Here is a 26,534-nt window from a genome sequence, read left to right as displayed (position 1 = left end):
CCTGTCGCCGGGCTGGGCAGCAGGACGACAGTGAGCACTCGCACGCGCGCGCTCCGGCTGTCGCCACCGACGCGGCAGGACGACGATGAAGCGGTGGGACTGGAGCGCGGGCGCGCACTGGAGCTTGAGGAGCAGAGACACCTGCAGGGCCGGAGGGCCGCCTCAGCCGCGTGCGGGGCAGGGTGGGACGGCACTCGGTGTGCTGCGAGCACCGCGGGAGAGACAGAGAGCATCGCACGCAGCCGCACCATCGTGGCCTCGCTTAGCGCCTCGCCGCCGCACGCCTTTGCCAGAGCCGCCTCGAAGGCCGCCTCCCGGTCGCCGCCGTCGGCGGGCGGTGGCAGCGCTGCCGGCGGTGCAGGAGGCACCAGCAAGTGGATCCCGCCCGCAGCGAGCGCCCGGCCATAGTCGCGCTTGACCTACCGTGTCAAGCCGGCTCGGCGGTGCAGATGCGCACCGTCTCTCTTGCGCTCTGACGCTCGGAGGGCGATACCTCCTCCTCCCCTCCGACGTCCCCTCTCTCGAGCTGCACCGTCCCCTTGGTTTGCAGTCCGCCTGGCGGCGGAAGTGCCGGCGGCACGCCACGATAGACGCAGCGATGGAAGTACGTGGCAGCGGCCAGCCCCGCGCCCAGAGTGACGAGCAGCGTCGTCCAGTCGAGGTTGCTCGGGTCGATGGAGTGCAGGGACATTTATGTATGTGTTGGGCCAGCGCCCACCAAGCCACGCCGGCGACAGGGTTCCGGCTCCTAGCCGGATAGGGGGTCTGTTGACTGGCTGGCCCCTGTTGATGTGAACCGCGAATGGCAGTTATCCGTTGTACGGACGTCGTCGCGGCTCGCCTCTGCCGCGGCGGCTGCTGCGCGCACGCGGCGGCGCCGCTCTCTCGCGAGACGGCTGGCGACGCGGCTCGCCGCCGACGTACGCTGCGCTCGTCCGACGGTCCGCAGCGTGGCGTGCGCGGCGCTGCGCGCCGCTCTGCGAGCGCTTCTGCGCCTGCACTGCATGTCTCTGTTGCTGCTGGTGGTGGTGATGGTGCTGCTGCTGGTGGACATGCTGCTGCTGGCGCGGCGCGGCTCTGCGACTGGGCTCGACGAGCGCGTCGCGAGCATCTGACGCGGCGGGCGGCGTCGGGCAGGTGCGCTTCTTACTCTGGTGGTGGTGGTGGTGCTGCTGCTGCTGCTGCTGGTGCAGATGCTGCTGCTGGTGCGGCGCGGCTCTCCGACGCGACTCGATGCGCGCGTCGTGACAATCTGACGCGGCGGGCGGCGTCGCGGGCGGCAGCGGTGGGTCCCCGTTTTCGGCCGCCGCGGCCGGAGAGCACCCCCGTCGCCCCCGGGGGCCCGTCGACACCCCAGGGTGAAGGCACAAGTGTTCGAAGAGAGAGTGGACCTGAGCAACGATATGACTTGGCGGCAAATGATCGGAGTGGGAGTCAGAAATGTCGTCCTTGCGCGAGGGGAGCTCGATAGACTCGAGGGGCCAGGATATGCAGCAAGGAGGGCGGAGCTGCGCCGAAAGGCGAAAGAAGCCGAGAGAACAAGGGAACGGCAGGCGGCGGCGGCGGCGCAGAACGAGGCAGAGGAGAGCGACGCGACAGAGGAAGAAGCGACAAGGGAGAGCACAACGAGAAGGGGGAGATCGCGAGGTGGCACGAAGGTTGCAGCGAGAATCGGAGAGAGACTGCGAAGTGAGATAGGAAGAGGCGGACGCCCAAGGGTGGGCGACGGCTAGCGCACCACACCCCTCTCCTTAAAATCCCTGTGTGGTGGCGGCGTGCCGTTCTCCCATCCCTCCTTTGGGTTATCACTTTTCTTTCTTTCTTTCGGCAAGGGGACGTGCTGGAGGCGAGGGGGGAGCAACCGTCGCAACGGGCGAGCACGTCCCGAGCCGGGGCGACAGCAGTGGATCGGCCTCCCCCGACGCGGATCATGCCAGGAAGGGCTCGAGACAGCCCGGAGAGATTCGTGCCGGCAGCAGACAGGGTAAGACTCCGACAGAACGCGATCCGAGAAGCCGAGAGGGATCGTGAGGCCACGGTGGCGGGCGAAAAGGCGGTCCTGGCGGAACTGAGGGCGATCGGTCTGTCGCTCACAGCCAGCTACAGGCCAGTGCAGGCACGGGAAGTGCGGGGACTGGCTGAACGACTAATTGGCTCGACGGACCTTGGGCAGGTGTTCCGGTGGGGGGGGAGGACTACCTCGTCAACGACATTGCACCTACTTCCCCCCCCCCCCACCACCACCACCACCTACCTACCTATTGCGGGGCCCTCTGGGGCGGTCAAAACCGGACCTACCTACCTATTGCATAGGGTCTAACCGTGGAAAAATGACCCCCTAAAGGAGCCGGAACCCAGCTGGGTCCGCTGTCCGCTGACTGGGTGGGGCGGGCGTGGGTGTGCGTGTTTTGTACAGAAGCCCGCAGGCAGCTTGGTCGCGAGTTCGCTTCGCCTCATAGAGCAGCTGTCAGAGCAGCTACCCGCGCAGTCGATTCCCTACGTACGTAGGAGCGATGCTGCGCCTGGTCGCGACATCCTCGGTTCCTCGGCTCAGCTCGCGCGGCACGGCGCTGGCTGCGCGCCGCTGCTCTGGGGCGGCGCCGGACGAGCGCTCGCTATTTGAGCGGCTTCGCGATTCGATACGAACACCGCGGGCCGGAGTCCGCTCAGGCCGAAGGCTGGTCGGCACCGACGATCGTGGCAACCGATACTTCGTCATCCCGGCCGCGGTCCGCACGCACGGCGGAGCGGCAGCAGGCGAGGTCCGCGAGGTGGTTTTCCCAGACGACTACGATACGGCGGAGTACCATCCCTCGCATGTGCGCGCTGTTCTGCCTGTGGCGGGCGGTGACAGTCGCGATGGACCACGTATGGTGCATAGGTACCCGTCGAGTGGCAGCAGTGGCTCTCGAAGCAGGCGCTGGAGCCGCCCTCTGCCGCCGCCCTCGAGGCGCCGTCGGCCTCGCTCGAGCCGGCAGGGGAGCAACAGCAGCCGGCGGTGAGGGATCGGGAGGCCGCTCTGGCAGAGGAGCGCGCCATACTGGCGGGCAAGCGGGCGAGGGAGATGAGAGATAGCTGGCAGAGAGGGGCGGTGAGAGGAGGGGGATGAGCCTGGAGGAGCCAGGGCGGCGGTGCTAGGCCCGAATATGACGCGGGACGGAGAGGTCACAAGCAGGCGAGGGGCACGGGAGCTGACAGGGGAGATGGTCTCCGTGGCGGCGCGGTTGACTGGGCCGTCCTTGACTGATATTCGACGAGAGTCGAGCAGGATGATTTCGAACGCCTTTGCTCGGAGGACTTGTGTCAAGTTCATATGCGCGCGCGGGCGACCGGCCTGAGGTTTCCAGCGCGCAGCGGGCTGTCTCGGCTGACGGTGACGCGTGAAGTGCTGGCACTTAAACCGTAGCCCGATCACCATCGCCCACACGAAAAGACCACACGACGACAAAATCATGTCACGAGAACCACTACCCACAAACTCGCGCCGTGCCGCACATCCACATGCGCGCACTGCGCGCTACGCCAAGAAGGCCGCCAGCGGGGCGGAGGAGCAGATCTCGGGGAAAGCGAGGAGCTCGTCTAGCATGCGCTGCAGCAGCGCGACGCGCGCCGACACGATGGCCGGCGCCTTTGCGCCCCTGCCCGCGTGCCGCTTCTCGACGAGCAGCCGCGTCTTCCACCCGTCGACGCAGCCGCGCGCCTCTCGCGAGACTCGCTCGCCCGGCGCCTCGCGCCCGAGCCGGTTGAGCAGCTCGACGAAGGCGGAGAAGCGGCGCGTGCACGTGCGGGCCGGCCTCCGCTGCCCCTCCACCTCGAGCGAGTAGACCATGTGCGTGTCCCCGCGCCCGCCCGCAGAGACCTCCGCCGCGCCGGTGACGACCACGCGTAGCCCCGCCGGCGGGGCGGCGGGAGGCGCCCCCCCGCCGCCGGGCTGCGCGGCCGCCTCTGCGTTGAGCGACTCCTGAAGCGCCCACGCCAAGGCCTCGTCCTCGGAAGCGCCGTTCGCGGCGGCGGCGGGCGGCCCAACGTCCGCTGCTGCCGAGAGGGAAAGGGCATACGCGAGCTGCTCCTCCTCGCTCATCGCCTCGGGCGACGCCGTCGGCGGCGGCGGCGGCGAGCTCTCCATCGAGTTAGCGAGGGCGAGGGCGAGCGCCTCCTCCTCCGACATCCCGCCCACGCCCTGCCCCGCCGCCCCCTCGCCCCCCCGCTCTTGGGGCGCCCTCGCCGCCTCGCCAGCCGCACCGCCGACGCTCCCTCTCGCCGCCTGGCCGCTCGCCCCCAGAGACGCGATGGCGGGCGCCGCTCGCTGCCCAAAGAAAGCGCCGAGGAACCCGCCCCTCGCCGCCGCGGGCCGCGGGCCGCCCGGCGTGGTCGGCGGCTGCGCCACCTCGGTGGTCGCCGCCGCCGCCGCCGCAGCTGCCGCCGCCGCCGTTGCCGCCGCAGCCGCCGCCGCCGCAGCCGCAGCGGCCGCCGCGCCGCCTGCGTCGTCCGCCTCCGCATCGCGCGCCGCGGCCACCGGGGATGGCGGGTCTGCCGGCGCGGGCGTAATGGCGTGCCGCTCCTCCGCCTCCGCCTCCTCCGCCGCCGCAGCCGCGTGCGCTAGCTCTGCCCTCGCCGCCGCCATCACCCGCGCCGCGGCAGCCTCTTCGCTCGGCTGCCGGAGGTGCGCCGCCGTGCCAGCCTGCGGAGCCGCCGCCTTGTCCCCTCCCGAATGAGCCCTGCCCGCGGCCGCCTCCCCGCGCGACTCAGCTGACGGGGCGGCGACGGCGGCGTCGAGCTCGTCCAAGACGACCGACGCCTGCTCCACAAACGCCGCCGCGGCGCGCCGCTCTCCCTCGCGCTCCTCGCCCCGGTGCCGCGAGTTGCGCGCGCGCTCGGCCGCGGCTGCGGCGCGCGCCTCGCTCCGCCGCTGCTTCTCCTCGATGCTGGCCGCCTGCCGCAGCGACACCTCGTGCTGAAGCCGCGCTCGCATCGCCTCGCGCTCCACCCGCGCGGCGGCTCGCGAGTCGGCACGGCTCCCTCCCCGCCGGCCGTCGGCGCAGGAGGACGTGACGGATCCCGTCTCCGAGTAGAGGGTCGAGCCAGAGTCGCTGCGGCGGAGCGTCGGCGGGGCGCCGCCTTCGAAGGGCGACGAGGGCGCAGCGGCTAGCGGCGCCCCGGCGCCCGCGCTGCCCTCCTCCGTGCTGCCCTCCTCCTCCCTGCCGCCCTCTCCCAACGAGCCCCTCGCCCCCTGCCCAGAGGACTCCGCCGGTGGACCCGCTGCCAGCCCCTCCGCCTCCTCCGCCTCCTCCGCCTCCTCCGCCTCCTCCGCCTCCACCGCCTCCTCCGCCTCCACCGCCGCCGCCTCAAAAGCTATCGCTGCCGCCGCCGCTGCAGCCACCGCCGCCGCAGCCACCGCCGCAGCCGCTTCCCTCGCCGGCGACCGCTCTCCCCGCGACGCCTCCCCGCCCGAAGCACGGACGGACTCCAGTGCGCAACCAGCGCCGCCGCCCTCCTGCTCCTCCTCCTCCACCACCACCACCACGCCCTCCACCTCCGATGCGGGCCCCGCAGGCTCCTCCTCCTCCGCTGCCGCCTCCGCCGCAAGCGCTTCCTCCGCTGCCCTCTCCTCCACCTCTTCCCCTCCCAAAGCTGAGCCGCCCTCCTCGGCGCTGCCCTCCTCGCTCCTCCCGGAAAGCATCGGCGGGGGCAACGGTGCCAACTGCGGCGCCTCCTCGAGCTCTTCCTCTCCCGGCGCCAGCACGGGCGTCTGCGAGAGCTTCGCTGCGCGCGCCGCGAGCTCCGCGGCCGTAGAGGAGGGGCGGGCCGCCGGCGCGGCTGAAGGGACGAGAGGTGCAGCGGGCGGTGTAGCGGGAGTGGGCGGTGCGGGCGGCTGCACCGGCGCCGGCGTGGGAGGCGGTGCCGGCGGCGGTGGATCGGGCAGACGGCCGCGCGCCGCGCGCCACGCCGCCTGCAGCTCACTCGCCGCCGCCTCGCGCTGCCAGAGGGGGGCGGCCCTCTTGTGCTTTGGGCGCGCTGGCCGCCTCACCAGCAGCGCGAGGGAAGGGCCGTACCGCTGCGCGAGGGAGGCGGAGAGCACCGCCTCGGACACAGCCTCGCACGTGTAGAGCGGCTCGCCGTCCACCGCGCAAACCACGTCGCCGCGCCTGAGCCCCGCCGCCGCCGCCTCCGAGCCCTGCTCGACCGACTCGACAAGGGCGACGCCGCGGCGGTCGCTCAGCGACAAGCCCGGCTCCGAGGCGGGCTGCAGGTAGAGCTCGAGCGTGGAGTGGGCAGGGCTTCCGTGGTGGACGAGCGCTCGCTCCGCCTCTCCGCCGCGCCAGCCCGCCGCCACAGCCTGCTCGACCTTTCCGTACGAGAGGAGCGCCTCGACCTCCGCAACCCGCCGGCCGGCAGGAGCCTCTCGCCCCGAAGCAGGCTCGGCGGGGGTCGCGCCGAGCGCCCTGCCGGCGGAGCGGAGCCAGACCGGCGTCCCGTCCGCCGGACCAGCGTCACGTTCGGGCGGCAGCTCGTTCGGCGCGGCAGCGGAGCGCGGCGGCGCGTCAGCAGCCAGCGCGCGAGGCGAGACCGGCGCGGCCGACGGAGCGATTGGAAAGCTGTTGCGGACGCCGGGGGGGGGCGGGAGGCTGCCGTAGCCGCCGCCGGCAGACGCGGCCGCCGCTAGCCCGCCCGCGCCGCTCTGCGGGCCGCAAGCTGGTGCGGGAGGTGAGATCTCCCCATATCTCCCCATATCTCCGCAAGCTGCCTCGGGAGGTGAGCGGCCGGGGTAGGAGGGGGGGGCGGGGTAGGAGGGGGGCGGCGCCCCTCCTCCCTGCGCAGCGGGGTAGCCCGTAGAGGGGTAGCCCTTCCGAAGCCAGCTCGGGCCGGCAGGCGGAGGCGCGGTGCCGGGGTACGGCGCCTGTTGCGGCGGCGGCGGAGGCGGAGGCGGCGGCGTCTCGTGCGGCGGCGTCGCTGGGAGTGGCTGCGAGGGAGGGGGCGGAAGGTCGCGAGGAAGAGAGGGGGCGAGGAGCGGCTGCGGCGGCGGAGTGGCGTGCGTGGCGGCCGGCAGTACCGCGGCCGGGCGTACCGCGGCCGGGAAGACGGGCGTCGCAAACTGAGCGGTCCAGTCGAGCGGGTTGCGCTGCTCTCCTCGGAAAGAGATCAAGTCCTCCGACCCGTTGGAGGAGGTCCGCGCGGCCTCGGGCGCCGCTGCAGCGAAGGGCTGCGTGTCCGGGTGTAGGGGGGTGGCGAGGTTGCCGGTCCGAGGCGGAGGCGGGTCGGGCTCAATCTCGATCAGCTTTGCAACCCTCGGCGGCTGGTGGGTCGAGCGGCGGCGCGAGGCGAGGAGCCCGCCGGCAGAGAGGCTGTCTGACGAGATGCCCCCTCCTCCGCCCTCCGGAGGGGGCTCGCCGTCGGGCCCGGGCCGAGGGGCGGCGGGGGCGACGCGCGGCGGAAAGAAAGGCGGCGGCGGCGGGAGCGTGCCAAGCGGGCTCGCCAGGGCCGACGCCGGAATGCCAGACCGTGCGGGGGGACGCGGCGCGGCTGCGGCTGCCGGAGGCTGCGGCTGCGCCAGAGGAGGCGGCTGGAAGGAGGTGGCGGGCGCGAAAGCGAGGGGTGCATCGGCGGGCGGCGGCGGCGAGTGGTATGCGCGAGGCGGTGGCGCTGGCGCTGGCGGCCCTTGCGGCGGCGAGGGAGAGGAAAAGGAGGCTCGCGCAGGAGGAGGCGCGAGGGGAGCTGCCAGAGGCCGGCCGGGTGGCTGCGGGGGCTGGTGCTGGCGAGGCGGATGGTAAGGGAGCGGCTGGGGCTGGGACGGCAGCGGCTGCCGAGGCGGCTGGTAAGGCGGCGGCGGCGGCGGCGGCGACGAGAGCCGTGCGGCCGGCGCGGGCTCTGCCTGCCGGGACGCCCACAGCGCATACTCGAGGTGCTCCTCCTCGGTCATGTTTGCTGTCGGGGGCGGTGGAGGACGCGCCGGCGGAGGAGGCTGAGCCTCGAGCGACTCTCGGATGGCGCGCTGCAGCTCCTCCTCCTCCCTCTCGGCAAGGCTGTCGGATGGCGGCGGCGGCGGCGGCGGCGGCGGCAGCCCGGGCGGCGGCGTAGGTGGGTAGGACCGTGGGGCCGGATACGCCGGCCTTCCCTGCATCGCGTACCCCGACGCACGCGCTGGTTGAGCGAGAAGTCGCCGAAAAAGATCCCGCGAACCCCAGCGTGGCCTTTTTAGCCCGAGAGCCCGACACGCTATCCGATCGCGGCGCACGGCTGCCCTGGGACAGAAATAATTTTGAACCCTCCCGCTCACACCACACACAGGCACGGCACTGGCGCGCACTGCCACTGGCATTGGCCTGCACAAGCTTTTCCGGCAAACAAAAAGGATAAAGTATTATCCTAACGGTGTGGGGGCGCGGAGGGCTTGTTGGCGAGCCAAAATGGTGTTTTCCGAGGCGCTGCGCTAGGCTCAGAGCGAGTTCGCGCTGCGCTAGGCTCAGACGGCGAGTTCGCGCTGCGCTAGGCTCACAGATGGCGAGTGCGCTGCGATAGATTTGCGCTGCGATGAAAAGACCCCGCTATAGGAGCCGATAACCCAAGGGAGGAAACGCAGCGTTTTCTTCTTGCGTCCAACTCCGGCAGTTGGTCCACCAGCATGGCAGCCTCCAGCGACCCGGCCGCCAGAAAACACGCCTGCGTGGATCGCGTCACACCAATCCTCGCTACCCAACGCGGCCAAAGGATATCCACCTAGGTAGGTAGGTAGTAAGGTGAAGAACAGCCAGGCTCGGACTGGACACCAACGCGGTATGGGTGGACGCTAGACAGATGATGACGACACGCACGAGCGACACACAGACACAAACAAGCTCACAAGACACACAGCCAGCTGGCTGCCACACACCCTGAGTCGGCGTACACATAACTCAGGACCACATCCTCCCTGTCGCCCCCCCCAGCACTCCACGGTGCCAAGGGCACAAACAAGGGCACAATTCAAACAACAGACGACAGGAAGTGATATGTGAGGCTAGAGCAGCATGCTCCACCTCTAGCAATCTCGCCGGCCGGCGAGGCACGGACGAGACCGTGTGTGGGGTCTAAGTGAGGTGTCTATGGACGCTCTCCTCACGGGCTAGCTGCCTACGGCTAGCCCTATCTCGCCTCGAGAACCTCGAGAACCTCGAGAAAAAAACCCCTGTTTTTTCCGCTTTTGGCCAACAGTCGCCCTGTCGCCCTCTCGGTGTGCGTCCTTGGGTCGATATGGCGACTCCGGGACGCGTCATCATAAAGATGTCGGTGCGTATACCGGACGGCCGCGAGGGCACGATCCACGTCTTTCCGGGCGACGACCCGCATGTTCTCGCGACAAAGTTCTGTGCGAAATACAACATCCCGGAGCGGGTCGCGATGGTCGAGCGCCACGTCGCCGAGAACATGCGAGCGCTTATGCCCGGAGGGCAGCCCGGAGGGCAGTCCAACGCCTCGCCGGCGGAAGAGGCGGCTGCGGCGGAAGAGGCACCTGCGGCTGAGGCGCCGACCGACGTTGACCTCGAGCGCAGCTCGGCCGCCTCGCCCGACCCGTTCGGATCCGCAGACAGCGGCGATGAGTCGGCGCTCGCGCTGGCCCCGGCATCGCAGGCCGACACGGGCGCGCGCGCGCGCGAGCTGGCTGTCGCTTGGGCCTCGCAGCGGTCCGGTACGTGGTTGCGCAACCAGGCCTTTTACCGGCTTCGCGCGCACACGGCGGCGACCCGCGCGGCGCGGCGCGAGGCGAGCAAGGACCAGCAGCTCGCCGAGCTGCACGCCGCCAACGGCCGCATCGCCGAGGGCCTCTTCCGGGTCTCGACTGCGACGTCCGACGCGGAGGCGGACGCGGCTCGCGAGGCACTGCAGCAGAGCCTCGCGCCGAACTACACGGCGCGGCTCGCGGCGGACGTGGCGCGGCGGCGAGGGACGCAGCTCGAGGCGGTGGCGGCGCAGCTCGGCGCGTGGAATGCCGCCGACCGCGACTGGCGCCTAGTGCGGAGAGCGCTGGAGGGGTGGGCTGCGCTCACGGGGAGCGGGAGGCGGCGCGGCGCCGCCGCCCAAGCCCTCGCCGCCCAAGCCCTCGCCGGCCCCGCCCGTGGCGGTGGCGAGGAGGGCGGCGAGCGGGCGGAGGCGGAGGCGGAGGCGGCGGAGCCGGCCGAGGCTGCTGCTGCTGCTGCTGCGACCGCTGCTGCCGCTGCTACTGCGGCGGAGGAGGAGGAGGAGCGCGTGCAGCTACGAAGGCAGCTCGGGGAGGCGATGGGGCTGGTGGCGCGCGGTTGGAGGGAGAGGCACGTCTGCGGCTGAGCCGGGTGTGTGCCCGGGGGGTAGGCGAGGTCGATGGTCGAGGCGCGTGACGCGGAGCTAGCGGAGCTGGTCGCAGAGCTCGTGCAGGTGTAGCCGAGACATGGCCGAGACATGGCCGAGAGATGGCCGAGACATGGCCGAGAGATGGCCGAGAATTGGCCGAGAGATGGCCGAGAATTGGCCGAGAGTCAGCCGAGCTTCTCGCGGAGCTCGCGCAGGCGAAGCTGCAGAACGCCGAGCTGTCGGGAGAGCGGCTCGTCGAGGGGAAGGCGCTGATGCTGCTGCAGCGCGAGGTGTCGCAGCCGGCGATGCCGCAGCCAAAGGCGAGCCGCGCCTCCTCCAAGCGGAGTAAGCAGCGGCGCGAGTCCCCGGCCAGCGTCCGGGCCGGGCCTCCCGCGGTGATGGAGGCGAGCTGCGATTTGGGCAGCGGCGACGCTGAGCACAAGTAGACTCGCTTCTTCAAGGCGCCGGACTTCACCGCAGCGCAGTTTTTGTGCTGACATGTTGTGTGTTTCCTCTTGCGCGCGTGCACATTGTGTGGCTGATTTAGAGTTAGCAGGTCGCCACGCTCGGATGTGAGAGACGCCACGGTAGACGTACGATTGTCGATTGTGGTTCTCTTATACTACGCTAAAATCTACTTTGCGCCCGGCATCGGCCATCGCGGAAGTTTGACCCCCCCCCCCACCAGTAGCCCAGTTGACAACACCCGCCTCCCATCTCGTCTCTAATAATAGCGCCGGCCCGGACCCCGGTGTTTCCCGCCGAAGAGGCGAAGACTGATCAAGGCGCGTTCGCAGTGCGCAGGGGCCCCATCGCGGCCTCGCCCTCTCCCCTCCCTTGCAGCGTGGCGAGGTCTCTCTGCACGAGCTCCATCATCGCCGCCTGCCTCCGCCGTGTCTCCTGCACCTCCCACAGCCGCTGCGAGAGCTCCTTTTCCGACGCGGCCAGCGCCTCGTCCTGCTGCCGCAGCACCGCGAGCTCGGCCGCCCGCTCCACCGCCTCCGCGCGCTTCTCCTCCTCCTCCTCCTCCGCCGACGGACCTCCCTCTGCGGGTCTGTGTGTGACCGCCGCAGAGACAGTCGCCTCCCGCAGCAGGGACGTGTTTTGCAGCACCAGGTGGAAGATGCCGCTGCCCGGCACGTGGATGGTGCCCGGAGGCGGCGACCCGGCGGCCGTGTCGAGCAGAGTGGGCGGCAGGACGGCCTCGCCGCGCGACGGCAGCAGCGAGAGGACCAGCGATGGCTGCAGGCCGAGCGAGGAGCGAGACGCGTCGAGCAGCTGCACCTCGTACCGCACGAGGGAAGGCACCGGCAGCACAAGCGGCACGCGCAGCTCGGCGCCTATGGGAAGCTTCCCGTAGGCTCGGGCAGGGCTCCACACAGCAGCACGGGCGGCCTGCACAAGCTCGGAACCGGGCTGCAAGCTGAGCGCAGACGAGCACCACGCGGCGCGTGCCGGGGGCGGCGTCTGCCCCTCGAGCGCGCCGCCAAACGAGAGGCGGCCTATGGACATGTCTCGGACATGTCATGGACGTCCGCGACATGTCCAGCCGCCAAACGAGACGCGGCCCGCGCCGCCGTCCCCTCGAGGCGCGGCGCTGCTCGTCTGCGGCGCCTCGTCTGTCAGGTCGGCCGCGCCGTCGCAAAAGGAGACGGCGGTGCGCGAGACGAGGACGAGCTCGCCGTGGTCCATCTCGTGGTGGCCCGGCGTCGTCACCGCGACCTGCCGCGCCTGCTCGCGCCGCAGCGTGTACCCGCGCATCTGCAGCACCTCGGGGCAGCGGTCGTCCTCGAGCACTGTCGGAGAGAGGTCCTCGAAGCGCCAACCCTCGTTTTGCACCACGAGCGAGCGAATGTGCAGCGAGGCGCCGTCGGCGACCGAGATCTCGAGCGAGCCTAGGGCCGAGGCACCGGCGAGGGTGCGGCGGGAGACGCGCGGCGCCGGGAGCAGACAGCGCATGTTGCGCGAGCCGTCGAGCTGCAGCTCGTCGATCCGAATGTGGCGGCCGGTGACGAGCAGCGCACTCTTGCGCAGACGGAGAGCCTGTTCACAGCTCTTTCCACTCACAGCCCTTCTATTCACAGCTGCACTCTTGCGCGAGACGGAGAGCCGCTGCGGCGAGCCCAGCTTGCGAGCGAGGGCAGACATGCACGGCGCAAAGCAGGGCGAGAAGATGACGGCCGGCCTAGGCACAGCGGGAGCGCGCGTTCTCCGAAGGGGGGGGTGGCGGAGCAGGGGGGGAGCGGCGGGCGAGGCGGCCCTAGGGGGACGGAGACGCCGTGGAAGCTTCGCGGCTGCGGCGGGGCGACCTCTGCGCCGAGAGCACGCAGGGCGGAGGCGTGCGCGTTGTAGAGCGCGAACTCTGCGGTGGCAGCGGAGTAGGGAGGGATGCCCTTCGCGCTCAGCTGCGCCGCGGTCAGCCGGTCGTTTTTGGAGGGGAAGTAGCCCCACTCTGGCGGCACAGACGTGAAGCCGACGCCCAACCGACCTCCTTCGCACCCGTTGTCGCTTCCCCCGCCGCTGGCGGCTCCGTCTGCTCGCGCGCGAGGCTGCATCAGCCAGGCAATGTCCTGCAGCATGCACTCGAGATGAGGAGATATGGGGAGATATGGGGAGATGTGGGGGGATATGGGGAGATGCAGCAGCTCCTGCATCATGCACTCGAGCCGCGCCGGCCGCCTGAAGCAGCGCCGCTCCGCGTCGGCGTACTTCGGGTTGACGAACTCGCGCACCGCTCCTCCGGAGCCGCGCAGCGCCGCCTCATACTCGGGCAGAGAGAGGAGGATGCCGTTCGTGTTGCCGGGGTACACAGAGTAGCCGCTGCCGCTGTTGACGTCGCCGCCGCCTCCGCCTCCGCCGCCGCCGCCGCCGCCGCCGCCGCCGCCTCCCGCCGCCGCCAGCAGCGGCTCGAGCTGGTTGTACTCAACGGGCAGGAGCGGCAGGGTGAGGGAGCCGTCGCCGCGCTCCCGCTGGAGCGAGCAGAGCACGCCGAGGGCCATCCTCGCGCGGCGAGGCATCGCGACGAAGTTGACTCCGAGCCCGCGCGAGGCGGAGACGCCGAGGGCGGCGAGGTGCGTCGCGAAGTAGTTTGTGGACGAGTCCTGCAGCAGGTAGACCCACCGCCGCCCCTCGCGCAGCCAGCGGCTGGCGACGCCCGAGGTGTGCAGGAGGGAGTGGACGTCGCCGTGGCCGTGCGGCTTTGTGAGCAGCGAGTAGGCGTCGAGCGGGTCGAGCACGAAGGTGCCCGCGGCGTCGGCCAGCGCCGGCACCGTGCTCTGCTGCAGCAGCGTCACCTGCTCTGCCGCGAGCCCGAAGTGGTCGTGGGACGCGAGGAACAGCTCCGTCTTTGCGTGCGTGTCTGCCGACGTCATGATGAGGAAGGGGAGGCGGACGACGCGCCCGAGCCGCTCGGCGAGGAGATGCTGCAGCGCGCAGATGTGCGCCGCGTACAGCTGCAGCAGCGGAGTGCCGGTCGCAATTTCGCAAGGCAGCGCGAGCTTGATGCCGCTGAAGCCGAGCCGCTCGCCCAGCCCGCCCGCGGGAAGCACAAAGCAGAGACCGGCCGCCTCGCTGAGCCCGATCTCCTCGAACCGCCGAAACTCGCTGTCGACCGGGTAGAGCTTCGTCTCCAGCTCCGCGGCCGGCACCGTCGGCCGCCAGCCAGCGAGCGGGTTGACGGCCGCTGCCGACTCGGCGAGCAGCCGGCGCGCGTTTGCGACGTATGCACGCAGGCCGCCGGGGTAGCGCTGGTCAAGCCCGTGGCACTGCTCAAGAAACCGGGCCTTGTCCGGCTCGGCCTCGCCGGCGGGTGGCCAGGAGACAAAGAGATGAGCCTGGCCGCACTCGAGCAGCAGTTCCGCCACAGCGGCGTGACGCGAGCTGAGGCCGGGCCGCGCCGCCTCCAAGGCCTCGGCGCCGGCGCTGGCGGAACTGGATGCGGCGGGCGACGTGGCTGCCGGCGCTTTATGCGGTGTGTCGCAGTGGCAGGTGCGCGAAAAAGAATTTTGCGCGACTCCTCCCTTGGGTTGTCTGTTTTCTTTCTTTCTTACTCTCCTCGGGAGGTTGTCAGTCCCGGTAGGATATGTAAGAGCCACTAATGCAATTGTTGGCCACCTTATGCACATCCATGCCCACGGTCCGTAGGACGTCGCTGATACGTCGTGTATTTTGGAGAGAGATTTTTAAAGACCAACAAGATTCTATTTCTTCTTCTATTTTGGTGCCGTGTCAAGCCGGGTGGCGGCTCAGTGATGCGTCACGCATACGCCTCGCTTTACGCGTACAGACAGAAAGCGCGATCGGTGCTTTCAAATGTGCTGCGTATTATGCGCATGTCTTCTGCACCGATCGTTATACCACCGACGCCTTCTGGCCGCTACGCACCACGCACCACGCATCTGTTTTATGTAAGCTTTGCCAGAGAGGCTCTCTCGGGGTGCTACGCACGGTGTATTACGCACACGTCTAACGCAGTGGGATCGTAAATCGGGGCTGGGTGGGCCTATGACCGACGCATTACGCACATGCACTACGCTCTCGACCGTGAACGGCGGCGGAGAGGGGGTTACGCCTCATGTATTACGCATACGTCTGACGCATCGCTCGCCATGGGTGTCGGGGGGAGCTTACGTCCCACGTACTACGCACACGCATGACGGATTTGACTGAGAAGAGGCGGCCAGCAAGGGTTACGCCTCACGTATTACGCATACGTCTGACGCATCGGTCGCCATGGGTGTCGGGGGGAGCTTACGTCCCACGTACTACGCACACGCACGACGGATTTGACTGAGAAGTGGCGGCCAACACGGGTTGCGCCTCACGTATTACGCATACGTCTGACGCATCCGCCCCACCTAACCCCTAAACAACCCCTAACCGCTAACCCCTACCCCCTATCCCCCACCCCCTACCCCCTAACCCCCAACCCCCAACCCCCTAACCCCCTAACCCCTAACCCCTAACCCCTAACCCCTAACCCCCTAACCCCCTAACCCCTAACCCTAAACTTCGCGCTGCCGCTAGGGCTGCCATAAATTGGCGCTGCCGCTAGGGCTGCCATAAGCTGGCTAGGATTGTATGTGCGCTGGTAACAACAGACTCGGGCATAGCCCTCGACAGCCACCCCCTAACAACCTCACCCCCCCCCTTTATGTGCGCGCACTGGCGCTGCCGCTAGGGCTGCCATAAGTTGGCGCTGCCGCTAGGGCTGGTCTCCAAACACCTCTCCGACGCGCTCGACTACAGTCCAAATTGGACGGTGGACTATATGTCTATATGTCGTATTGGCGGCCATTTGCTCAGGCGTCAGAATGCTAATACACCGTGCGTAGCACCCCGAGAGAGCCTCTCTGGCAAAGCTTACATAAAACAGATGCGTGGTGCGTGGTGCGTAGCGGCCAGAAGGTCGGTGGTAACGATCGGTGCAGAAGACGTGCGCATAATACGCAGCACATTTGAAATCACCGATCGCGCTTTCTGTCTGCACACGTAAAGCGAGGCGTATGCGTGACGCATCACTGAGCCGCCACCCGGCTTGACACGGCACCAAAATAGAAGAAGAAATAGAATCTTGTTGGTCTTTAAAAATCTCTCTCCAAAATACACGACGTATCAGCGACGTCCTACGGACCGTGGGCATGGATGTGCATAAGGTGGCCAACAATTGCATTAGTGGCTCTTACATAGAGGGAGCGGACCGTGAGTTGAGGAAATCGGAGGACGCGACCCACTTCGCCACAGACGGTCCCGCGCCTCGCCGCTAAGACGGGTATACGACCGCGGCTCGTGTGCGTGTACCCGTCTTTGTCCGGAGTGAAAAGTCCAACGCGCTCGTCGGTGACGGCGTCCTCCAACCTGCGCCGCGCTCGGCGAACCTCGACAGCGCTTTCGGTGGCATGCAGCTCTTTGCGCCTGAAGCCTGGAGAGCAGCTCCTCTGCTGCTCACACACTCTGCACAGTTGACACAGCCTACTGTGCGGCTGCCACAGCTGTCACAGCGATGGGCTCGCCCTCACTGGCCCTCAGTCACTTGTGCTGCGGCTTGTGTGAGCGACACTGCTCGGCGACTGCCGGCACACTGTGAGACCATGGGTGTGAGGTTAAACCACGCTACCAGCGCTTGGTCACATCGGCCCCGAGGTCAGATCCTTCTACTCTGTTGATGACAAGACTTGTCTACTGGCTAAAGCCGAGCAGGAGGGCCCAGCGCACAACCCCTGGTCAACTCAGGGTCCACACCCCGTATCCATAGCGGGACTGACAACCTCCCGAGTGCAGAAACATAATGCGTATACGGACTACTAGTACCCTACTACGTCAGCGCCTCCAGGCTGTGGCGCCAGGAAGGGGTACGTATGCGGATACATGATACGATGGGCCTGAATTGATAAAATTATGCTGCGTAAGTGCGGGGCAGGGCCAACATTGAAGTGGATTCTTGTACTGTTTCGTTGAAGAGGAAAATACGCGTTACGTATGCGCTGTGAGCAGGTCTCCGGGGTGAGTGAGGGCCGGCCTTCATATCTGCCTTATTTTGATAACTGCGCCTGTCTACGCACCAGGTTACGCACCCGAAACCAGAGCATAAGGCGATGCGTATTCATTTTGTGGGTTGGGCATATCCATAGCGGGACTGACCACGATTGCTCTCCTCCGTCAGCGCAGCACCGCCCGCGGGCTGGTGAGCGAGGGCAGCTCGTCGTCCTCCGCAAAGTACTCGTCCGCGTCCCACCCGTCGCCCTCCCCGGGCGCCGCCGAGAGCCACTCCACCGCGCTCGGCTCAAAGTGGCGCTCGAGCGCCTCGCGGTCGTGCTTGACAAACACAATCTTCTCGCGCGTGCGCGGGTCGATGAAGCGCCACATGGCCCGGTAGAAGGCGTGGAAGAGGGCGGGCGCGTGCAGGAGCAGGAACTTGTGCGCCCGCTCCGGATAGTGGTTCTGCAGGATCGCCAGCGTGGCGCGGCTGGTGCGCATCGGGGGCTGGTTGAACATCGAGAAGCCGCGAAAGTCCATGACGATGATCGCCTTGCCATCCGGAGAGGGAGGCACGCCCGCCACGGACCGGCCTCCCGTGAGCCGCTCCATGTGGTACACCAGGTTGTTCAGGTTCGCGTCGTGCTCATTGCGGCAGTTCTCGAGCCGCGGCGCCATCCGCAGGACGGGCCGACCCTCGCGGTCAGCAAAGCTGCATACCCGCAGCTTGCCCGTCGCGTTGGCGCGCCGAATGTTGCGGTGACGCGCCTCCAGGCCGCTCAGAAACTGCGCGCGCCAGTCAAGCGTCTCGCAGAGCATCGCCGCCGCCTTGTCCTCGTCGCCCTGCCTCGCGACGAGGTATCTGCGGCAGCAGGCCTCATCCACCCACTCACTCGCTCCCGGCTGGGCAGCCACCCGCTCCATGAGCGCGGCCACCGCCGCGGGCGAGGCGGGGTCGGCCTTGGTGGTTGTCATACCCGGTTTAGCAGGATCGGAGAGAGGCAGAGTGGCGATCGAGACGCGCTTCTCGAGCTCGGCGCGCACCTTTCTACGAAAAAGAATTTTTGGAGGTAGTCAAAAAGAATTTAAAAGGTAACACAGGTACACCTACGGGAGCGGCCTAAGCGACTCCTGGGCGAGGACGGCGAGGCACTAAGCTCCGTGCACTCGACCGCCCTCGCCGGAGGCAAGCTCATTCACAATCTGCTCTGCGATGGCCGTGTGAAGAACGACTGAGATACGCTGCTTCTGCAGCCCTAGCCAGTTCTTGGTGGTCCAAGTCACCTCAGAGCCCAAATCACTGTGTGTGACACATTTCTTGTTGGCTTCTAAAAATCTCTCTCTCGAGGTACTGGGCCCGCCCCCGGGGGGGCGTCAGTTTCCGTGCGAAAAAGAATTTTAGGCGGTGCGGGAGGGTGTAGAGGATGTAGAGTGTAGAGCGCTGTAGAGCTGTAGAGCTGTAGAGCGCTGGAGAGCGCTGGAGAGCTGTAGAGCTCTACATCCGCCGCGGGACGAACTGCGTGCGTTGTAGAGCGATGTAGCTCGATCGGTCACACCGCCACCGCCGCCAAGGAGAGGGGGGACGACACTGCTTCGGCAGCGTGCACCTCGATCCTGTACCGTGTTTGTTATGACCCCCCCCAATGAACACTCCAGTGAGGGAGGGTGAGACGATCGAGGGGTCCCGTACCACGCGGAATCGACCCTATCCAGTGCTCAAGTGCTCAAGCGATGTTAGTAGAGGCGCTCTACATCAACGTGAAATCTCTACAACAAACTTGAAAAGCGGCGAACGAGGCACGGTCGCTCTCCGACATGCGAATGCGTAAAACGTATGCGTAATGCGTGAGACGTAACCCCCGCCGGCCGCCACTTCTCACTCGAATCCGGAATGCGTGTGCGTAGTACGTGGTGCGCAGGCCCTCTCCCACACCTTGGGCGTGCGAATGCATCAAGCGTATGCGTAATGCGTGAGGCGTAACCCCCGTCGGCCGCCACTTCTCACTCGAATCCGGAATGCGTGTGCGTAGCACGTGGTGCGTAGGCCCTCTCCGACACCTTGGGCGTGCGAATGCATCAAGCGTATGCGTAATGCGTGAGGCGTAACCCCCATCGGCCGCCACTTCTCACTCGAATCCGGAATGCGTGTGCGTAGCACGTGGTGCGTAGGCCCTCTCCGACACCTTGGGCGTGCGAATGCATCAAGCGTATGCGTAATGCGTGAGGCGTAACCCCCATCGGCCGCCACTTCTCACTCGAATCCGGAATGCGTGTGCGTAGTACGTGGGGCGTAGCGCGCCTTGAGAGGCACACCCCGATCGGCCGAAGGTGGATGCAGAAGACGGACTCGTAATACGCAAGACATTTGTTGCTCCCTCAGGCGCCACTTGGCTCGGGCACGACACCGAAATACGCGACGTCTGGCCGACGCACTATGGATCGCGGGCGCGTATTGACATAACATGGCCGATCTGTGCATTCTGGGCGATTACATATGCGTAGCAGTCCTGACCACCTCCCCCGGGGAAGACGACTCCGAGGAGGACGAACCAGTGGAAATCCCGTTGTCAGCTGTCACGATGCACCCGAAGGGGACCCCAGCGCCGACATCATCCGTGGAGGCACAAGTTTTAGAAGACAGAGTGGACCTGAGCAACGATATGACTGGGCGGCAAATGATCGCAGTGGGCGTCAGAAGAGTCGTCCTTGCGCGAGGAGAGCTCGATAGACTCGAGCCGATGGGCCAAGATATGCCCGGACGACCGCGAGGTGGCATGAAGGTTGCAGCGAGAATCGGCGAGAGACTGCGAAGGGAGATAGGAAGAGGCGGACGCCCAAGGGTGGGTGACGGCTAGCGCATCACACCCCTCTCCTTAAAATCCCTGTGTGGTGGCGGCGTGCGCGCCCACGTGCCGTCCTCGACCTCCCATTCCCTCCCGTGCAGGGTTGTCCGTTTTCTTTCTTTCTTTCTTCTTACCACTTTCTGTATTCTGAAAAAAATGCGAAAAATACCGAGACGCTTGCCACCTTGCCCCCGCCCCCCCCAGCCGGTAACTTCCGACAGACACACACCTGTGTGGAGCAGCGCAGTGTTGTGTCGCGGGGCCGTGTCGGCGGCTTGCGTGGCCAACGTCCGCTTGTGCAGAAGCCGGCCCCAGCTCGAGTGCCAGCTGCGAGGGTGGGTGGGCAGGAGGGGAGGGGGGGAGGGAGGGGGGGGGGGGGGGGAACCGCCTGGGACACATTCCACCGGGCCCCGAAAGGGGGGAACCCCCCCCCAAGGCCACCACTCGCGCGACTTGCATCGCTCCGGAAGGACAACCCCTTGTGAAGGAAGGGGGGGGGGGGGGGAAACCCCCCGCCGAAAAAAGGGGGGGGGGGCTCAGAGCGGTCGAGGGGCTGGCGTCGAGTCATCTCTCCCCAGATCTCCCGCAATCTCCCGCGAGCTGAGCGTCGAGTCCGTTCACGCCGTGAAGCAGTCCAGCCCCTTGACGGCCTGGAAGGCCTCGGGCGGCAGGAAGGAGGCGAGCACCGTCCGCCCGTCGAACTGCTTCCCGTGCAGCTCCTGCGGCGCGCCAGGGGGGAGGTGTGGGGAGGTGTGGGGAGGTGTGGGGAGGTGTGGGGAGGTGTGGGGAGATATGCGGACATGTACATGTGCTCTTCTCCGGCATCATCTCCGCTCCGCTCGTCTCCCGCGTCTCTCCTTCACCTTTCCGCAAGCGAGCGCCTCGGCGGCGGTGCCGTACTCCGCAAAGAGCTTCAGCGCGATCGCAGCCTCCTCCGCCCCCGAGCCGGCAGGGCCGGACACGCCGGGCTTGGGCACGTAGAGGGAGACGGCGCCGTGCTTGGAGCACTCGGACCTGCAGAGGGGGGGGGGGTGTACTGTGGAGGTAGGGGATGGGACACGGCGCCGTGCTTGGAGCACTCGGACCTCGCGTCCTCGAGGATCTCGCCCATCTCCTCGGCGCTGGCCAGGTCCTCCTTTGACACCATCGCGTCGAGGACGAGGACGGGCGTCGCGGTCGACGGGTCGACGGGCGGCGGGCCTGCTGGGGCCGCGGCGGGCGCGGCGGGGGGCGCGGCCAGGCCGAGCTGGAGTAGCCCTCCGCTGCTCGCGGCGGAGGGGGGCGCCGCCGCGGCGAGGAGGTCCTTCCCGTCGGGCGAGATGGAGGTGTTGCCGAGCACGCCCGCCGCGCGCAGCTCGTCCAGCATCGAGTCTGGCATGGGCGCGTAGTCGCGGGGTCGCTCGATGCGGAGCTGCTTGCCGGCGAGCTCGATGTTGTTGAGCGCGATGCACGAGGTCGCCTAGTCCCATACCTCCAGAGTCTCGAATCCAGCGTGTGTGGGTCCAGTCCCGTGGGTGGTGTGGCAACACGGCGTCGCCTCGGCGATGGTCCGAAACTCGATCTCCCCACATCTCCCCATATCTCCCCGTATCTCGCCTCGGCGATGGTCCGAAACTCGATGAAGCCGAACTTGCCCTCGGAGCCGATCATCGAGTCGATGACAGGGTCGCCCTCCTTGGACGAGTCGTGCAGGTTCGCCGACGTGATGGCGGCGTTGAAGAACTGCTTGAGCATCTCGGCCGTGAGCCCCGCGCCCAGCGGCAGGTTGCCCACGTGCACCCTCCTCGCCCGCCGCGTGAGGCCGAGGTTGTTGTTTGCGAGGCTGCCTAGCGCGCTGACGCCCGCGGCGGCGGCACCGCTTGCGGCGGCGAGGGGGACCGCCGCAGCAGACATCGCCGCGAGGGCGGCGCCCGAGAGGCCGGAGACGGACCCGCCGGGCGGCATCCCCGACGCGGTGAGCGCGGCCGAGACGGCGGGGTTGCCGACGGCGGACAGCTGCGCGCCGTGCAGGCCGAGCAGCGAGGCGGTCGAGGTCGGGACGGTGGACGAGGTGACGACGGAAGAGACCGACTGCGGGATGAGCACCTTGTCGAGTCCGGGCGGGGGAGGCATGTAGTCGTTCGGCCGCTGCACCTTGAGCGCTCGGCCGAGCAGCTGCATCCCGTCCAGCACCAGCGCGTTCGTGCACTCGAGCACCGACCGGAACTCGACAAAGCCAAAGCGCGCGTCGCCAGACATGTGGACGTCGTTGATGCAGGGCGCCTCGTCGAGGGTGAGCTTGGCCGCGCTCAGCGTCGTGTTGAAGAGCTCGCGCATCGACTCCAGCGTCAGCCCCGGCGGCAGGTTCCCAATGTGCAGCCGCCGCGCGCGCCGCGTAAGCGCCGCCTGCTGCTGCAGCAGCGCCGTCATCATCGCGGTCTCCTGCATCCTCGCCATCGCGTTGGGCAGCGCGCTCCCCGCCGCCCCCGCCGCCGTGTTGGCCGGCGGCGCCACCTCCTGCCCGGACGAGTCCACGTCCCACATCCGGGCGCGCCGCCGCTTGCGTCCCTCGCCGTCCTTCTGCGCTTCGGGCGAGCGCCGGCGCGGGCTCGGGGAGCGCCGGCGCGGGCTGGGCGAGCGCCGGCGCGGACTCGGGCTGCGCCGGCGAGGAGGGGAGCGGTCGCGGTAGTAGCGCTCGCGAGAGCGGGAGCGGGAGCGGCGCGTGTACATCTGCCTGAGTTTGTGCTGGATTTGTTACGGATGTGGGGCGGGGGTAAACCTCAGTCCGAGCCTGGCTGTTCTTCACCTAACCTAACCTAACCTCGCAGAGCCGAGCGGTGTCGTCCCCCCTCACCATCATCTCACTGGGAGACGTCGGCGGTGATGGCGGCGTGACCGATCGAGCTACAAGAGGAGCTTGTTCAGCAGGATCCGTGTCACCGGGCGGCGGGTTTCCCGATGGGCGATGGATGGCCGGCTGAGGGCCCGAGGGTTGCGGAAGGGGCGCGGCGGGGCCGGGCGGGCTCGGCGTCGAGCCCGGCCCGGCCGCCGCCACCCGGGGGGCCGCCGCGCCGCGAAGCGGCGCCCCGGTCTTCCTACCGGCGATGCACGCGGCCGCGCTTGGAGGCGCTTGCTGCTCGGCCGCGCGGGGCTGGTCGACTCGCCCGCTGGGAGGTTGGTGTCCGGGATTTGGGTCGGGGTTCCCCGCGCGGCGCGCCGCCGCCGCCGAGGTGGTGGTGGTCTTGGTCTCAGCCTCGGTCTCGGTCTCGCGGTCTCAATCGCCTTGGGAATCTCGGGCATCTTGGCCTCGTGGTTGGGGTCGTAGAAGCGGGCCCCGAGGGTTCGCACTCGCTCCCTGTCCCGATACATCTCGAGCGCCACCCGGAGGCGCTCGACCTCCGCCCGCGCCCTCGCGAGCTCGGTGTGGTCCGCCCCGTCCCTCGGGCCCGTGGGATATACGCCGTCGAAGTCGACGTAGCGATCCGCCGTGTCTGAAGGGACCCTCCCTTCTGTGTCTGTCCCATCCTCTGCAGTCCGCAGTGGGGGGCTCGTCGAGCCACGGCGCACCCTGTGCTTGTCCCGGCCAACGCCGGGGGCTTCCGTGATCCGTGTGCCGAGGGCGCGACCGCCAATTGCAACGTTCGCCCAGGTGTCGTCGCCCGGAGCATACGGAGTTGGGGGCGGCTGGCCCTGCAGCAACGGCTGCTCTTGCTCGAAGGCGCCCCCGTTGGGTGCGCCGCGCGTGTTGTCACTTGCGTATGGCACTGGGTGCCGTGGCGCGTTGGGGTCGCGTGCTCCGTGGCCCGGGCCGTGGTCCGCACCGGGTTCATCCCGTCGCCGTATACCTCGCGCGTGCCCACAGGGGTGTGCGCTCCCACAGCATAAGCCTCAACGAGGTCCGCGTTGTCGTCATGGTCAGACGCTCCGTCAGAGCGTGTCTCGGGCGGGCTGGCTGGTGAGCCCGTTGTGCTCGTCGTGCGTCCCCCGCCGATAGATTCGCTCTCCCAGGCTCCCAACGGTTGGAAGTCCACATGCGGTGCCGCAGTCCACATCGTGGTCGCATGTGGCTCCCACTCTGGAAGGTCATCATGTTCGAGCCTTCCCTTGGGATCTGCCTCGAGCCGGTCCAGGATGTCAAACCCGGTAGTTCTGCGCTCCGCCCCGACGTCTCCCGTCGTTACGCTTCCCCAGGCTTCCCCCTCAGGGAAGTCTTGCAGCGGAGGCTCGGCCCCTGACGTGGCCGCTGCTCTCCCCTCTGGAGGATCACTCGCCCACCCCGAACCCAGCTCGCGCGAGCTCGCTGTATGGGTGGTTTTGCTCATACTCGACGGACCCACGCGACACTCGCGCGGGCCGGCTGCAGAACTCTCCCACAACCACGCTGCACCCAAGACTGGGGTCAACGACAGAGATGAAACGACATATCAGCCCGCCGACAACGATTCGACTCACGGACACAGTATCTAAACACGGCGAAGGACAATCTCGAGTTCCCTTCTCAGCCCTTCGCAGGCTTTGGTGCAATTACCTTCCCCCGCGACAATCCGGGTGGGCGGAGCAGTACCTCACTTCCTCAATCGAGGTGAGCTTCAGATCTCATGGCCAGCGCCACCACACGCGTCCTCCCCTTCACCCCTCGGCTGGCGTGTGGATTTGAACCACGGCAGGCCCCTAAATAAAGGCCCTACGCGCGGCACTAAGGTAGTATGGTAAGGCGGTAAACGTCTCCACACACACAAAGTGGTGGGGCAAGGCCTTCGCCCAGGTACCGGAGGACGGCACGCCGCCACCACACAGGGATTTTAAGGACAGGAGTGTGATGTCTAGCTTCTCTCTTGGAGCACTTGGAGTGCAGTCATTAGCCTCACATCCAGGGCCGGGGAGCTGAGAAGCGCACCCAGCGGGCCGGATGATCGGGATCGGGTTACGGGCAAGAGAGCCCTAGCCCTGCGGGGTGCGCGTTCGCAGGGAAAGGGCCGTAAAGTAAACACGGGTCTCCGAGGGTTGGCTCTGCGCTTTGGGTGTCCCCTAGCGGCGGGACGCACCCTCTACTCGGAGCTAGTATGTTTTCTTTCTTTCTCTACTCGGAGCCATTGATACGAGAATACGCACATGTTACGAGAATACACACCGCCCCCACGGAATACATGTACTACTCGACGATAATACAAGCGCAGCTTGGAAGTTGCAGACGCCTATAAGGAAAAACAGCAAGCTAAATTTCGGCGGCTAAAAAGCAAAGGACGGGCGCTTTTGATCGGCAAAGCAAAGTTGGAGTAACGGCGACCGCGTTCGCAATGAAGTCGCCTGTCGAGCAGCTTCCGCGGCGCGCATGCGCCGCGAGGTTGACCGACAGCCGCGCCTCTCGCGCCTCCCGTGCCACGCGCGGCGACGCGCGCGCCGCGCGCCACTCGCCGTGGCATGCAGTACAGTGCCACTGCAGCCTCGCCAACGCCGCACACAGAACCAGCAGGCTGCTCACCAGGCAGCACAGTGCTGCACCGGCAAGCAGCGGAGGCCATGGCGCTGCGGCGCCGCCTCCCTGTCCTGTCCACGGAGCAGGCACACGGCGGCACGGACCTCCACCAGCTGCAGGAGGTGCGCACCTCCCAGTGGAAGCACCAGATGCTCCCTCACCACCCGCAGCTTTGCGCAGCGCAGCGCGCGGGTGGGCCACGCCACGCAGAACCGACCCTCAGTCTGCCCAAGAGGCTGCCTGCGGAAGGCCTGGCGATGCCCACTCGCCTCCTCCGGCCATGCCCTCCGCCCGGGCGAGCGAGCAGCGGATCGCCACTCGAAAGAGAGTCTCCTTCGTTGCTTTGGAGCACTTGGAGTGCAGTCATTAACCTCACATCCAGGGCCGAGAGAAGGATGCTTCTAAGAAGGCTTGATGTTCATCTTCTGTCTCGCCATCGCGCGTACGCCAGGCCTTCCTCGCCGCTCCCTCGGCCTCGCGCGACGCCAACCGGGGCATGTTCTGAGGAGCCATGCGCGACCTGGCTGGCCTTGCCTTATTGCCGCTGGGCGAGTTCCTCACCGAGGTCCTCGGCCCGCTCGGACCACCATTTTGGCCAGCGATCTCGGCCGCGGACGCGCAGGCCGAGCCCGCCGCTGAGCCGCCCGACGTTCGAGCGGCAAGCGTCGCTGAAGCATCCAACAGCACGTGCGCAGCAAAGAGCGCTAGCGGCAGCGCTGGCGACGGTGGCGACGGTGGCGAGGGGGGGGGCGAGCGACGCCCGCTGACCAAGCAGGAGCGCGAGAGGGCGAAGCAGCACCCAGCAGACGGCGCACCGCTCCCAGCAGCACCCAACAGCAGCCGCTCCAAGCCTTCGATCGATGGCGCGGATGGCGCCGTCTCGCTCGCGGAAGTGAACGGAGGACAGCCCGCGCCGGCAGCAGAGGCGCCCGAGTCACGTGCGACGGGCAGTCGATCTGCGGCGGGTGGCACGCTGGCCGATGTGCTCATCCCGTTTACCACGCCAAAGGGCGCTCCCCACCTGTGGTGCACTCGCTGCGGCTCCGCGCTCACGTTCAGCCTCGAAAGGGCGGAGCTTGTGCGGGCCCACCTGGGAGGCAAGAAACACAAGAGAGCGACAGCTTCGGGCGCGCACCACCCGCTGCCGAAGCAGAAGAGGCCGAGGGATCGAGAGGCAGACGCGTCGGCGAAGCAGCCGGGCGCAGCACGAGGTAGCTGCGTGCAAGGCAGTCCCGTGCCAGCGCCCGCTTCGGCCGCCTCGGCCGCTGCCCCACCCGCAGCAGCCTCACCCGCAGCAGCTCGCGACGCAAGGCCAAGGAAGCAGCGCGCGCGCCCGCGCATGCGTCCGGCCTCTGCGCCTGCTGCCCCTTCTCCCACCACTACCGCCGTCCCTGCCGCTGCCGCCGCCCCTACCACTGCCTCCGCCCCTGCCCCTGGCTCCGCAGCTGCACCTGCGGCTG

The 26,534-nt window shown here is 67.9% G+C and overlaps 8 protein-coding genes across 8 annotated transcripts in view; 3 read left to right on the top strand and 5 right to left on the bottom strand.

The window, feature by feature from the left end:
* EMIHUDRAFT_241328 (hypothetical protein) overlaps positions 1–691 on the bottom strand; it is a gene marked incomplete at both ends in the record, with an annotated part of 1,201 nt that extends 510 nt beyond the window's left edge. Inside the window, 3 exons of the mRNA XM_005773727.1 lie at positions 68–141; positions 213–419; positions 494–691. Of these exons, the coding sequence (XP_005773784.1) occupies positions 68–141; positions 213–419; positions 494–691 (479 nt within the window). The remainder of the gene's footprint in view (positions 1–67; positions 142–212; positions 420–493) is intronic.
* Positions 692–2,513: 1,822 nt separating this feature from the next.
* On the top strand, positions 2,514–3,338 carry EMIHUDRAFT_241327 (hypothetical protein; the record flags this gene model as incomplete). Its single annotated transcript, XM_005773726.1, has 3 exons — positions 2,514–2,819; positions 2,882–3,091; positions 3,165–3,338. The coding sequence occupies 3 exons, from the start codon at positions 2,514–2,516 to the stop codon at positions 3,336–3,338; spliced, it is 690 nt and encodes a 229-aa protein (XP_005773783.1).
* Positions 3,339–3,517: 179 nt separating this feature from the next.
* EMIHUDRAFT_117239 (hypothetical protein) lies at positions 3,518–8,119 on the bottom strand (the record flags this gene model as incomplete). Its single annotated transcript, XM_005773725.1, has 1 exon — positions 3,518–8,119. The coding sequence occupies one exon, from the start codon at positions 8,117–8,119 to the stop codon at positions 3,518–3,520; it is 4,602 nt and encodes a 1,533-aa protein (XP_005773782.1).
* Positions 8,120–9,196: 1,077 nt separating this feature from the next.
* Positions 9,197–10,939, top strand: EMIHUDRAFT_444502 (hypothetical protein). The gene is made up of 3 exons (XM_005773724.1): positions 9,197–10,248; positions 10,324–10,386; positions 10,497–10,939. The coding sequence occupies exons 1-3, from the start codon at positions 9,229–9,231 to the stop codon at positions 10,746–10,748; spliced, it is 1,335 nt and encodes a 444-aa protein (XP_005773781.1). The 5' UTR covers positions 9,197–9,228; the 3' UTR covers positions 10,749–10,939.
* Positions 10,940–12,947: 2,008 nt separating this feature from the next.
* On the bottom strand, positions 12,948–14,426 carry EMIHUDRAFT_74985 (hypothetical protein; the record flags this gene model as incomplete). Its single annotated transcript, XM_005773723.1, has 1 exon — positions 12,948–14,426. A coding segment is annotated over one exon (1,479 nt), but the record flags the coding sequence as incomplete, so codon positions are not given.
* A 2,399-nt stretch (positions 14,427–16,825) lies between these two features.
* On the bottom strand, positions 16,826–17,792 carry EMIHUDRAFT_368796 (hypothetical protein). The gene has a single exon (XM_005773722.1). It carries the CDS (start codon positions 17,749–17,751, stop codon positions 16,960–16,962), a length of 792 nt encoding a protein of 263 aa, XP_005773779.1. The 5' UTR covers positions 17,752–17,792; the 3' UTR covers positions 16,826–16,959.
* A 2,444-nt stretch (positions 17,793–20,236) lies between these two features.
* EMIHUDRAFT_117236 (hypothetical protein) lies at positions 20,237–22,142 on the bottom strand (the record flags this gene model as incomplete). The annotated part of the gene is made up of 4 exons (XM_005773721.1): positions 20,237–20,338; positions 20,483–20,633; positions 20,705–21,078; positions 21,189–22,142. 4 exons carry the CDS (start codon positions 22,140–22,142, stop codon positions 20,237–20,239), a joined length of 1,581 nt encoding a protein of 526 aa, XP_005773778.1.
* Positions 22,143–25,585: 3,443 nt separating this feature from the next.
* The window catches only part of EMIHUDRAFT_469824 (hypothetical protein), a gene marked incomplete at its 5' end in the record, with an annotated part of 3,887 nt that continues 2,938 nt past the window's right edge, over positions 25,586–26,534 (top strand). Inside the window, one exon of the mRNA XM_005773720.1 lies at positions 25,586–26,285. Within this exon, the coding sequence (XP_005773777.1) occupies positions 25,586–26,285 (700 nt within the window). The remainder of the gene's footprint in view (positions 26,286–26,534) is intronic.

This window comes from Emiliania huxleyi (genome assembly GCF_000372725.1).
Source record: "Emiliania huxleyi CCMP1516 unplaced genomic scaffold EMIHUscaffold_329, whole genome shotgun sequence".
Lineage (NCBI taxonomy): Eukaryota > Haptophyta > Isochrysidales > Noelaerhabdaceae > Emiliania > Emiliania huxleyi.
This window is presented reverse-complemented; position numbering and strand designations above follow the sequence as displayed.

What these genes read in the sequence shown, in the direction of transcription:
- EMIHUDRAFT_444502 (XM_005773724.1), top strand. Translation starts at nt 9,229, where the DNA reads ATGGCGACTCCGGGACGCGTCATCATAAAGATGTCGGTGCGTATACCG. An exon ending in TACGAAGGCAGCTCGGGGAG is followed by an intron (nt 10,249 to 10,323) that starts GCGATGGGGCTG and finishes CCCGGGGGGTAG; the next exon opens with GCGAGGTCGATGGTCGAGGC. An exon ending in TGGTCGCAGAGCTCGTGCAG is followed by an intron (nt 10,387 to 10,496) that starts GTGTAGCCGAGA and finishes GAGTCAGCCGAG; the next exon opens with CTTCTCGCGGAGCTCGCGCA.
- EMIHUDRAFT_368796 (XM_005773722.1), bottom strand. Translation starts at nt 17,751, where the DNA reads ATGACAACCACCAAGGCCGACCCCGCCTCGCCCGCGGCGGTGGCCGCG.